This window comes from Ascidiella aspersa, chromosome 6, assembly GCF_963924565.1.
Source record: "Ascidiella aspersa chromosome 6, kaAscAspe10.2, whole genome shotgun sequence".
NCBI classification, from domain to species: Eukaryota; Metazoa; Chordata; class Ascidiacea; order Phlebobranchia; family Ascidiidae; genus Ascidiella; species Ascidiella aspersa.
This window is the reverse complement of record NC_139452.1, coordinates 4,242,877-4,255,247: the sequence shown is the minus strand read 5'-3', so window position 1 is coordinate 4,255,247 and position 12,371 is coordinate 4,242,877. Positions and strand designations below refer to the sequence as shown.

The 12,371-nt window shown below is 32.5% G+C and overlaps 1 protein-coding gene across 1 annotated transcript; it reads right to left on the bottom strand.

The window, feature by feature from the left end:
• Nucleotides 1–281: 281 nt before the first annotated feature.
• On the bottom strand, nt 282–9,274 carry LOC146139247 (cell adhesion molecule-related/down-regulated by oncogenes-like). The gene is made up of 12 exons (XM_083391772.1): nt 9,202–9,274; nt 8,504–8,559; nt 7,957–8,085; nt 7,097–7,265; nt 6,539–6,619; nt 6,013–6,116; nt 5,040–5,136; nt 4,176–4,348; nt 3,687–3,842; nt 2,810–2,939; nt 1,975–2,170; nt 282–1,468 (listed from the first exon to the last, which is right to left on the bottom strand). Exons 1-12 carry the CDS (start codon nt 9,272–9,274, stop codon nt 1,162–1,164), a joined length of 1,671 nt encoding a protein of 556 aa, XP_083247898.1. The 3' UTR covers nt 282–1,161.
• Nucleotides 9,275–12,371: the final 3,097 nt, after the last annotated feature.

The following is a 12,371-nucleotide window of genomic DNA, read 5'->3' as shown; positions in this document are numbered from 1 at the left end:
AATCCTACTAAAAAAAATATAAATAAATACAAATATAAGCTATATATTATATATATATATATATATAAATAATACTCAGGTCACTGAATTGAAGTCCTTTAAAAATGTAATAAAGTTCTGCAACCATTAACAAATTAAACCCATCAAAAAACTCTTAATTGTGAAAAGTGTGTTTAACTTAACTGTCGCACAAATCTTCAAAGGTCTCCAAAATCCTGTAACACACTTCTTTCAGGTTTTATACAAATTTTATTGCAAAAACACAAAAAATAGAAATGTGATTATTGGCAAGTCGAAGTTGCCTGGTAAAAGGTCAAACAGCAGATAGCTTTGCATACAGCTGTATGTTACTGCAATGAAATACTGGCGAAAAAACGACAACATTGTTATATGAAGAGGCAAGCTGAAAAATACAATCATTAAAACAGAAACTGGTTCACTTGATTCGATAAAAAGTTAAAAAATCATAAGAAAATATTAAAAATAGTAAACATTTAATATTTCACATTGGGTTTACTAGCAAATCAAATGGAGGGTTTCAAATGAGGTATGCATGTATTTTAAATCAAGTAAAAGAGAATTGTGTAAAATGCCATAAGAATGCAATGGAAAGATTACATGGCAATGATTAAACGTGTGTAAATATAAAAAAAGGGTGCGATTTACATAAAAAACAATGCAAAAGTTGCCAGAAACATGCATAAGTCTGTACAATAAAAAAGTAGCAAAGAAATGAGGACCATAAAAAAATCAGCCCGTAATTGATAAAATCTTGTGTGAACAACACTGCAATAAAGGTGTACGACTAAAATATTTATCAACAAAATTAAACATACCTAAAAAAGACTATCACATAAATATTGAGTGTTGTCATTTTCGGGTTAATTTGATTTGTAGTTGTTTTTTGAATTGTTGAAATTTTTGCTTCACAAAATTATTTTAAACTTAAACAACAAAATAATACTACTTTCACAAAACAAGATCTAAAAACTAGGCACCTGACAGTTGGTGTAAAAAATCAGAAAAAATAAAAATAACATTAAAAATTAAAAACATCAACCAGCCCCCAAAAAATATCTCCCATCCAATGCCACAACAAAACTCAAACGGTCCCACAAAACATTAGAGTTCCGACGTAACACAATAAGGCAAACCAGGCACTTACCTAACCATCAAATGCTCATCTTGAAAGGGAACCTGACTAACGGCAACAGAATGCTGAGAGCGTTGCGTATCACGGGGAATTATATGGCATACTTCACCGTCTCGAAGCCACCACATTGGTTCCGAATGCTGGACGAGACATGCACTGGCCGGTGGGCCACAGTTTATGTCGCAGTTGTAGCACTGTCGTCTGTAGTGAGGCTGGTTCACACAAATACCAACGTCGGCCTTCGAGTCACTATAGTTTCGCTGGTACTGGCATTTGGCGGCTTTTTTCGACTGGCAAGTGTGCCCCGTCGCTTTCCTGAGAAAATTTTTTCGTTTTTTGATTTTTCTTTTTTCAAAAAGTGTGCCCGGTCACAAGAAGAATTTTGCATTATTGATTTTGGTTTTTCAAAAGCAGATTTTGGACAGAAAGGTAACTTTGTTGGTTTTAAATCTAATTCCAACTAAAGCTTTACGCCTTTGCTTCTTTGGATGATTAAACAAGGTAAATGACTACTAACAGATCATTCATACGTAGATTGTCAAGAAAATCTTTCAAGCTAGTTTAAACTACCAGCAAAATGTCACTTCTAACATCTTCCTGTGTAGCTTCAATTGGTAAATAACACAGAGTCACAAACAGATTTGTAAGTTTTTAACTAGTTGGAATTAACAGCCAATTTCAGTGTCAGGTTAACTGAAATAAACTTTTCGGAGAGCATTAGAGTAAAGTAACACACTGTTTTTTTCTTCTGATTATTTTCAAAAAAAAAAATGGAAACAAAGCGAAATTAAAAACTTAAAATAGTGGACAAGACTACTTACTTGGCAAAACAAGATGTTTCTTCCTCATTTTCATCTTCATTCTGTTTGTTTCTTCGCAGCATGTTGTGGTATACGATGGCGGAAATAGAAAGAACAACGATTACAAAGAGAAGAGTTGCTCCGGCTAGCAGAATTGCGATGTCCCGCTGCGACATTTCTTTCAGTGGTGAGTAAAATGATGATGATGGGTCTTTTTCTAAAGATTTGTAACCAAAACTTTTAAAGACAAAATGCAATAAACCAACCTTTAAAATTATAACTTAATTTAATTTATATATATATATATATATAATATATTACTTTAAATGCATTTCAATTTTAAATAGCACTTTAAAATTTAGACAAAAAGGATGGTTCTTGTTAGGAATGTTAAATAGTATCAAATCAAACCATAGCCGACCCCCCCATATGTCAAGTGGCAGTATCAGTAGCTTGTTACTAGGGTGCTCAATTGGTTTACTTTATGATAAGTGATCGAACTTTTCTAATTTTAACCTTAAAAGGTAAATTTATTAAAAGATTAACAACTGAAGGTAGGCAAACTTCTTGACACTAAAGCAAATTTTGGCCTAATAACCAGAAAAAAAATTCTTTAAACATTTCAAATTAATATTTTTTGATTATTTTTTTTAGGATAGTGACGACGTCATTTGATTTCAGATGGGGTAATTTTTTGTTCAAAATATCGGGTACAGTTTACAATAGTGTGCAAATACATATTATTTTGCTTCTAGTGATAAGAAATTTCGAAACTTTCACAGTTATTACCCAAAAACCCAAAAATATCACACAGATGTAAAGGTTACTAATCTAAAAAAAATACTTGCAGACGTACCATGTGGGTTTAAAGACGTCTCATCATAGTCATCAGAGTTCTCCAGAACGAGCATGTTTTCTTTGAACTCTGCAGGGATTTTGAAATGAAGTTCATTTGAAAATGGAGAAGTACCTTGTGCAGCAAAACTCTAAAATACAAGAAAAAAAGTTTAACAGCTATTTCAGTGATGTGGAAAAGTATTAGAAAAATATAGCTCTACAAGCCATGCTTTAATTTAAAAACATATTATGTTCAATTATTCGGAGGACTTACAAAATACAATATTTTATTTTATAAACTTTAGTCGGCCAAGTATAGATAAAAGTAGAAACAGGAAAAAGTAATTGTACAAATAACAAAAAAACATGGTGTACAGGGTTGGGATTTTTTACTCCCCGTGCAAATGCAATTCGCTACAGGCGAGTGCTGGTTGACACACACTCACCCGATAACTGCCAAAAGCAAAATTTGACAGTTGTTTTCAGACCTACCAAACTAAATTTGCTACTATTCATCTCAACGCCACAGACTGAAGGACAATTTATTAAAGATTGCATAAATCGCTAATGATAGATGCTTGTTTAACTACAGAAATAAACAAATCGCACACAATGCAAAGTCCTACGCATTGAATAGTCCGATAAACATTTGTGACTCACGACGCGAGGACCGAGTCTGTATACAACCGAAATAGAAAGGAATGTTACGTTATTAAAAAAATTTTGCCAGACAAAAATTCGTAAACAGCCCAAATTTTTAGCGAGTGTAATTTTGTTCGGACAATGGCTGATTGGTAGACACACGTCCCGAACGGTGAGTGCAAATTTTAATCCAATATTAACCCTGCTGTTTATGATACTGGGATGCTCCAGTAAAAATTATTGCAATTACTCACCTGCATTTTAACTTTGTAGGAATATCCAGACTTGAATTCAACGTCAGCACAAATCTCCTGGTTGAAAGTTGACTGAAACCGCTGTTCGACAAGTTCAACATCATTTTGTGCCACAAACAAAATATAACCGTCCGCGTCAGATTGAAGATCCCAGTCCTGCGAATAATGTATTTAAAAGAATAATTACAACAAAAAATGAAAATTATAGAAACTTTGTTGAAACAGATGATTTTTCTTGTATAGACAAAAAAACATTTCTTGTTTAAAAAAAATAGTACTCTTTTTTAATAAATATTACTCTTTTTATTTAAGTTATGTTTTGTTGTACAATTCTTTTTTTAAACAAATAAATAAGTTAAAAAATGCTGTTTAATTAAGCTTAGGGCATATTAAATATCACAATATAATAAAACAAAACAAAAACGAATTAAATGATCTTTTAAAGTGTGGTACAAATTTACTTTAAAAAAAAGGCAAAATCATAGAAACCTTAAGAACGATGCAGATTGTTGACTTTTGCTTGATGTAGGCGTGTGAAATCTCCGGAGGCATTGGAAGTTGTGGAAAGTGATTTTGTTGCTGGGACCGGAATCGAGCGCTCTGCGACGGAGGTGATTCACCCATGTTGTTGACAGCAATCACACGGAACTTGTAATCCAAACCTGGTCATTTCACAATGGAGAAAAATTGTAAAATAAGCTAAACAGCCGTAAGGACGCGTACATTCATATTCCCATTGATTTAAAAAAAATTGGCAAAAAACACAGATAAACTAATATAAACTGGCAATAACATTATTCAGACAAGTTTTGAATTTTTTTGTCTAATCCCCTAAATTTGCAGATTGTTTTTTTTTATCAGCCTTTGCAGTAATACTGGTTCGGCACGGTAAATTTCACAAAATTTTATTCACAAATTAAGTATTGTCCCAAATTTACAGAAAGATATAAGCAGTCAGAATATTATATAATTGTAATCTGAAATTGCAATCCAAACCGGGTCATATTACAATAAAAAAAAATTAAAAAAGAGGTAAACAATCATAAGGGAACATACATTCATATTATCATTACATTTAAAGGAAAATTAGCAAAAAAATAGTGATAGCATTGCAATATATTTTTTTTTATGAAATAAACCCCAAATTGCCAGACGAAAAACTATTTTTGTGAAATTAATCAGCGTTTACAGAAATAATCGTCATGAAAATGTTATGATTAGAAAATGAGAAGTTTCAAAATTGAGGTACTATGTGAGTAGGCAAATTGCAAAAGAGTTTTTCACTGAGCTTTATATTTTTTTCCATTTGCGCAATTTGCATAATAAAATGATTAAGTGCTTTAACAAACTGACCTTTTTTGAGTCCGGTGAAGTCGTATGTTCTTGTATCTGCCGGAACCCACTTACTTTTCCAACCCTTATGTCCCCTGCCCAGACTTTTCATTTGTACCTGGACGTCAAATAAATAGAAATAAAACCAAGAACAACAACAAGGGTAGGTTTCTAATCTTTTTTTTATCAGATATTTCTTGACATTTCACCATGTTCAACATTTACATTAAATACTGCATTTATTACTTATTGTTCTATTTAGAGATCTGCCTACCAATTTTTAATGTTTTTGCCAAGCGATGCTCAATACCAATAACAATTTGTATTTTCGCATGATGCTAAACAAAAAAAACTTTTTGAAAAAAAATAGAACATTAGTTTGTTTATGAGGAACACCTATATCATATTTTGAAAGAACAATATCAGTTAAAATTTACTGATGCCGGTGTATCGGTAAAAGCAAAATATCAACCTGTATTAGCACTACACCGATCTATCCGTCTATCTCTAATTTTATTATATATATTCTTGCTAAGAAAATTAATGTTCTTGAATAGTTTTGTCTGGAACACATAGAAAAAAAGATTGTGGTCCACAGTCACAAAAATGAGAATATTACCCAGTTAAACTAATCATGCTTTAAAGGGTAGTGTAACACAGAATAATCTTCTTTAAAATGGTAATGAAATGACATGCAAGAATAAAACACAACAGGCAAACAAATGTGATATTATGTCCTTTTCACATTATCAGGATCTAAAGATGTAGCTTTAACAAGGTAATGAAATGACATGTAAGAATTAAAACACAACAGGCGAAGAAATGTGATATTATGTCCTTTTCATGTATCGCTATCTAAAGATGCACAAAGTACAAAAAAGACTGCCATTTTTTTTGGCACTCGTTTTGTGCTTTGCTGCGAATGCTTTACAAATATTTCCTGTGAGTGCTTTTACAAATAGTGATTATGCTGAAATCCCAGCCAAGAACTTACTTTGTATCCCTCGACTGGTGAGCCACCGTTGGAGGTAGGATACCACATCAGCGATATCGAAGTTCTTGACGTGTCCGTAACAGCCAGTGATGGAGCCTGCGGGGCTAAAAAAGGGGGGTAACTAATATTAGCAATGTTATTTTTTTAATACCGGTAAAAAGAAGGTTTATATTTACAACATATAGTAAAGCAAACCACCAGCAAATAAGTAATTCTTAGTGTTAAGTTGTCTAAATTGTCTAAGTATTCTAAATTCTTAGAATTGTCATACAAACTAATATGATAGGAGTTCCTGTTTTTAAGGTTTATATTTACAATATATAGTAAAGCAATTTGCCAACTTTTGTATTTACAAAGCAGAGTTTTTTTAAACCTAAATTATTTTATAAATTAAAAAACTGTAACGCTATTAATTTCGAATAGTATTTATTATGTTAGTTATGAATAGTATTTATTACATTAGTATCAGTTATTTTTTGCTTTAAAACGTAATAATAAACAGATTTTAATTGTGTTTTATACAAACCTGCATGCCTTCGAGCTGGCGTTTTGCTTGTGGTAACATTTATACCTGCGTTTTCCACAATTGAAATGTTCTTTACGCAACCTAATAAGCAATACATAAAAGTTTAGTGTGTAGATTTGACTTTAAACATGCAAAATAGTAAAATGCAAACAAAAAAACTCCACAATTTCTATTGTTTTATTATATTAGTTATGAACACACTTTGGTGTTTATGCTCGGATCTGTAATGTAGCTCGATACTAATTAATTGCATACTAATTAACACCAAATACTAATTACTAATTAACACCAAAAAGGTCAGTAAAAAAGACGTTAGGAACTTGTAACATCTTCAGTTAATATTGATCTACTCGACCTTTTTGGATTTGCAATTCATTATCCAGTTATGAACAGTTCCAAGAGAATAGAATGTAACACAAAAGTATATCATAAAGAATAAAAAGTAGTTGGCTGCATATTAGAAATTGAATATAGCCTTTATATTTGTTTCTGACATTACATATTTGCATCAAAATTTAAATAAAGTGTTGACCATTTGAGTTTCCAGTATTTTTTTACCTGTTCTAAACGAGGACAAGGCTGGCCTACTTAAAACCATGTTCTCCTGTTCACTTATAATTTCAACTTGATAGAGTGTTTGATGTTCAAGACCAGTGATTGTGTAGTTTGTGGCATTTCCAAGCAACACAACGTACTTCCAGTCATTTTGGAGAGGTTTTCCCTTTGCCTAAAAGAAAGAAGGGCATAAAAAGGTTTTTTGAATGTGTTCATCCAGATAAGCAGTCACCAAACTTTTTTAAAAGGGCTGGGTAACTGTAAGGATTGACCATCTTGGGGTGGATATATTTCTAGTGTCATTCTGATTAATTGATTATCATTAACAAAGGAATTTAAGTATCTATGTAACAAAAACTGTAGTGGGCTTTCATGAATTGCCATTCAGCTTAAATTTCATCAAAATTTTTATTTGAATTGCATCTGACAACATTTCAACTGTACTTTATCTTAATTAAGAATATATTAAGCGTGCCGGCAAAACTAACACAGCGGGTGAGATCTGAGCCACAGTTTGGTGACCTCTGATCTATATTGGTTAAAACCATTACTTAATTTCTTAATTTTGTTGACAGATAATAAAAATAAAAACTTTGCTTGTGATTTCAATAATAAACAAAATTGGAAAGTCTTAAGAAATAAAGTGAAAAGGGACACTGAAAAAAAAAATTTACAATTATGTACTGCAAAATAAATTTACAAAGATTATACTGTTTCTTATTATGTTCTGTACTAAATTGTAAAAAGCCAAAACCAGAATATCTTCAAATTTGTTTAAAATAAAAAATTGAAATAATAAAAAAATAAAGGTAAAAATAAATAGTCCATTTGCAAGGAAAGAAAAAACATCAAAATACACTTACTGATTTGTACTTGATGTAGTAAGCACTAACGCTTGGTTGATCAGGATGACGCAGTTTCCAAGCGAGCAAATATGAAGTGCATTTTGTAGCGTGCGATGGACTCTCGATAACCAACGGAGTGCCTGACTTCTAAAATTGAAATTGTTTTTTTGTTATGAACAGGAAAACAGTTACCAGTTAAACTTCTGAAAGGTTATTTTCAAAAAGCATGGTATTATGGAAATACTGTCTGAAATCTTAAAAAAAAACTAGTTTTGCAACCCCCAAAAAAAGATTTTTAACCTTATAAAAAAATTCTGAAAGGTTCATAACATAGTAAAAAAATCTTATTTTTTTCATTAGGTAATATATTGAATTAAAAACAGATTTACTACAACAAGTCGACAAAAAAAAAATGTTTTACAAAATGTCAAAATGTTTATGAACAGCAAATATGTGCAACACATTCAAAGTCGAACATCTTTGGGGTGACAAAGGTTTTACTACAATAAAGAACATTATAACCTCATGGTTTTCAAAGGAACATGCTCAAATTTAACACATTTACCTTTGTATGAAAGTCAAACACAGTAGATGCCTTCAGTAGTGCCTGTTGATTTGTATCTAAATAAAATACGCAAATATTAGGCTTGTACTTCATTTATTATCTCCACAAGACCATAATAACCAAGAGTTTTTTTAGCTAAGATGTTTAGAACAGCATTTATATAACACTAGTTTCTTAGCTGGAGATAAAAGTAATTTCATACACAATTATTTTTGACATTTAAATAATGATTAAAAGCGAATGACACGACTTGTATTGTGACTTAACGACTGGGACTAGTTTTGACAGACTAACAAAAAAAATATTTTACAGTCAGTATTAGACATCGGCCGATATTACTTTTTGGGACAATACAAATAACAATTTTTTCTGTTTTAAACGATACTTAATATAAATGTTTTTTTCATACCTTAAATATGGTTGAAATATGAACTACTTGGAAATAAAATCCAAACTACATTTCAGTTTATCAACCAATATTTTTTAAACTCTTATTTAGTTTTTTTTGAAAAAAAGGAAAATTGTTTTTCAGGAAAACTATGTCCTATTTTTGTAGAATATTAGCAAAAATGTTGGCCAAAAATACCAATATTATGCCATAAGTAAAATATCGCCCGATTTTATTGCTAAACCCGATATTTCAGTCTATCTCTAGTCAGTATGTTAAAACATTAACACATAACAAAAAAAAAACTTACCAGTCTTTCCACCGGCCACAACTTCACAAAGTGCACTCGCCGAAAACAGAAGAACAGCAATTATTTGTTTCATATTTGTCTTTAACCATACATAGTGTTGCATATAAACTTTCCTGTCAAATTTAAGACAGAAAAAAATTAGGCAATTGTTGCCTTATTAAGCATTACTTGATCCTTGTTCCGCAGACGTTATTTTTTTTGAAGGGTGCCTTAAACCAAAATAGGTTGCGCAACGCTGCGCTTAGGGATGTTCAAAGTAGAATCCCAAGGTATTCTAGAATAATAGGTTTTGAATCTAGAATAACGAATCCAGAATAGCGAATCCTAGTATATTTTTATTAAATTATTCAACCTTGATTTTGTTTGGGGAAGGGATTAATCTTAATCTACCCTACAGGGTCCACAATCACAGCAATAAATCGCCCAAACAATTTGCTAACATCTGTACATTATAATAAAAAAATCTCCCATATGTTTAACATTCTTAACAACTGTCATTTGAAGCAGTTCTGTAAACTGTATTATGTCAACTGTCCAGGTTGTTGCCCAAACTTATATTTTTGCCAATAGTGAGTACAATGAAACACTGCACACAGAAGTCTTAAGCAATTCGGTCCTGTTTTTTAAAGTATTGTTGGGTTTTAGTGCTTCTTTTTTGACTAACATGATCTGTTATGCAGTCAAATAACGTACTGCAAAGAATACAAAGTTACTATAGACATAACGAATTCTTGACAATTACGCTGTGCATAACTGCATAACCTCCCTGAATATTGGCCTAAAGTCGATCTTAAGTAACCCTATAGCACATTTTGTAGACGACCAGCACGTTTTACAACGTAATATTACTTTTGCAAATTAACGCATTTAGGGCAATTGCGAGCTCCACACGAGACATTACACGTTAGTCGCTCGCCCAATAATGCTTGATTGACACTTAATTATTAGAAGAACGTTATCGTGAGACGCGGTAATTGGTCGCCCGAAACAACGCTGACACTGCACTACCAGGTTACATTTAAAGCAAGCACTGTAAATTGGTCGCCACAGTGAGAGGCCAACTTACCACCCGCGTTTGTGCAATTAGGCGCAACAATCGGCGGTAAAACATTAAATTATATCGGTTCCAATTACCCGAAATATTAGATTCTAATCCAAGGATTCAATATTCTACTTACAACATCCCTAGCTAAGCTAGAGCAATATCTTACAGTAACACTTTTCTATTACATGTACTTATATCCCATGGTTGCCGCAGCATAGTCAACCTATAAAATCTACCCAATTGTTTGAATGACAAAATACATTTCTTGAAACATTGGGAGCCTTCAGAGAGGATAATCCTTGAAAAAATTTGATCAGTTCAAAACATGGTAAACATGGTGAAGGATTTTAAAATAACATGGCAAAGTTCAAAAAAATTATCTATCCTGAAGCCAGGTTAGAAAGAAAGTTTTCCGGCACTGGTCTGGAATCTTAAAATTTGTTTTTTAACAGAAAGAAACGAGTCGTCAAAATTAAAATTGCAAAGACAAATGAATATGGGGTAATAAATATAATAATTCTTGACTCACCCGATAGCTAACTCGCACCCTAACCCAAATAATGTTAGCAATATAACATAAAAAAATGTTTAGAACGGGTGGGTCAAGTATTATTTTATTTATTCTCCGGAGAAATTTTTTACAACTCGTTTCGTTACTGTACAAAACAGTGATATGAGCCAAAGTGCCAAATTTGCCTAAAAACGACCTAAATAGTAAATAGCCACTTTGAATTAAAAATATTTTTTGTTTCAAACAAATTAAAATAAATTAGCGGTCAAAACGTATCGATTTTCTGCAAAAATTAATTGTAGTAAGTAATCTTCTTTGTCAACTTTTGCCTTGTGGCTAAGTTTTGACACGGATGACTTCCTTCTTGCTACGAAGGTCATTCAACCGTGCGAAATTTAGTCGCGAATCCACCATAGAATACTAACAACATGGCCATCGTTTTCGTAATAACAGTTTTAGGTCGAGAAAGTAAGGGGACTTACTTGCTAAATCAATAACTAAAAGTTCCTGTCTTTCAAGATGTAGGGCTACCATTTGTGAGCGCTAGGCCCTGTTACGCCATTGTGCACAAATAACCTACGCTGTATCTACACCCTACATTCTAGAAGTTGAACCTTGGTCGTTTATTATTATTATCAACATTACAAGTGCAGTAGCTTTAATTTGTCTATTGTGGTTAGCTCGCGAATTAGACGAGCGCCAGACTTGGAGCCAGAAAAGTAGCGTCGACTAGAATTTTCTCGATCTAATAAACAATTTACCCTTACTAAGTAACCCGAGACTCACAGTTCACTCATTGGATAAAAAGCAGTACAAATTTATTTTCTGAATGTGCGTAAAATACAAATTATTTTCAGCAGTGCAGTTGCAATAAATATAGGGTTTATTTTATGTACTGATGTATTTCTCCGTTTAACGTCCTATAGGTTTGTAGAGGTGGTTGATAATGAGTACTCATTTAATTGCCTTTTGTGCCTCGGTGTATCAATCTCACGACTACAAGATAGATACTGCATTCAAATTGAATTGTTCATTGTCGACTGCTTCTAACATACGAGCACTCCAGTCGGCGTGAAAGGCCTGTTCTGTCCGCTTGCTGCGGCTGGGGCGAGTAACCCCTATCTGCTTCAGTCACAAAAGCATTCGAATTTTGTTGTCTGAGTAAAAGGAAAGACTTTATTCGATACTGATCTTCATAATAATAAATCATAATAATAATGATAAAGAATCTTATAACGCAAGCTTATAAAGGGGTTAGAATAGATCTGTATAAAGAAAGGCAAGACGTACATACTCAATAAAATAGTTGTTTGTTATATTATAATACGTGGGCATTCACGTGACAAGGGCGGTTCCAGCTAAGCTTTCTTCTCTCGACTTTCTTATACACGGAAATAATATTTTTGTCCCAATATGGCTAAAACAAAAGCCCTTCGATCGATAAAGCCACGTAAGGGCAAAACGCATATTTGATTCTAAAAATACCGAATTGTTGACAATATTATGAATTTCAAAACATGCGTTAACATTGAAACGGATGTAGTATGAGCCGGCGAAGCCTGACTCAGTGAAAAATGGTGTCTTTTCAAAATCTTGCTAGATCGGCAATTGATG

Excerpts from the sequence above, each read along its gene's own strand:
- LOC146139247 (XM_083391772.1), bottom strand. The coding sequence starts at position 9,274 with ATGAAACAAATAATTGCTGTTCTTCTGTTTTCGGCGAGTGCACTTTGT. Across the intron at positions 2,940-3,686 it reads CCTACAAAGTTAAAATGCAG|AGTTTTGCTGCACAAGGTAC; the intron begins GTGAGTAATTGC and ends CTTGTATTTTAG. Across the intron at positions 2,171-2,809 it reads GACGTCTTTAAACCCACATG|AAAAAGACCCATCATCATCA; the intron begins GTACGTCTGCAA and ends ACAAATCTTTAG.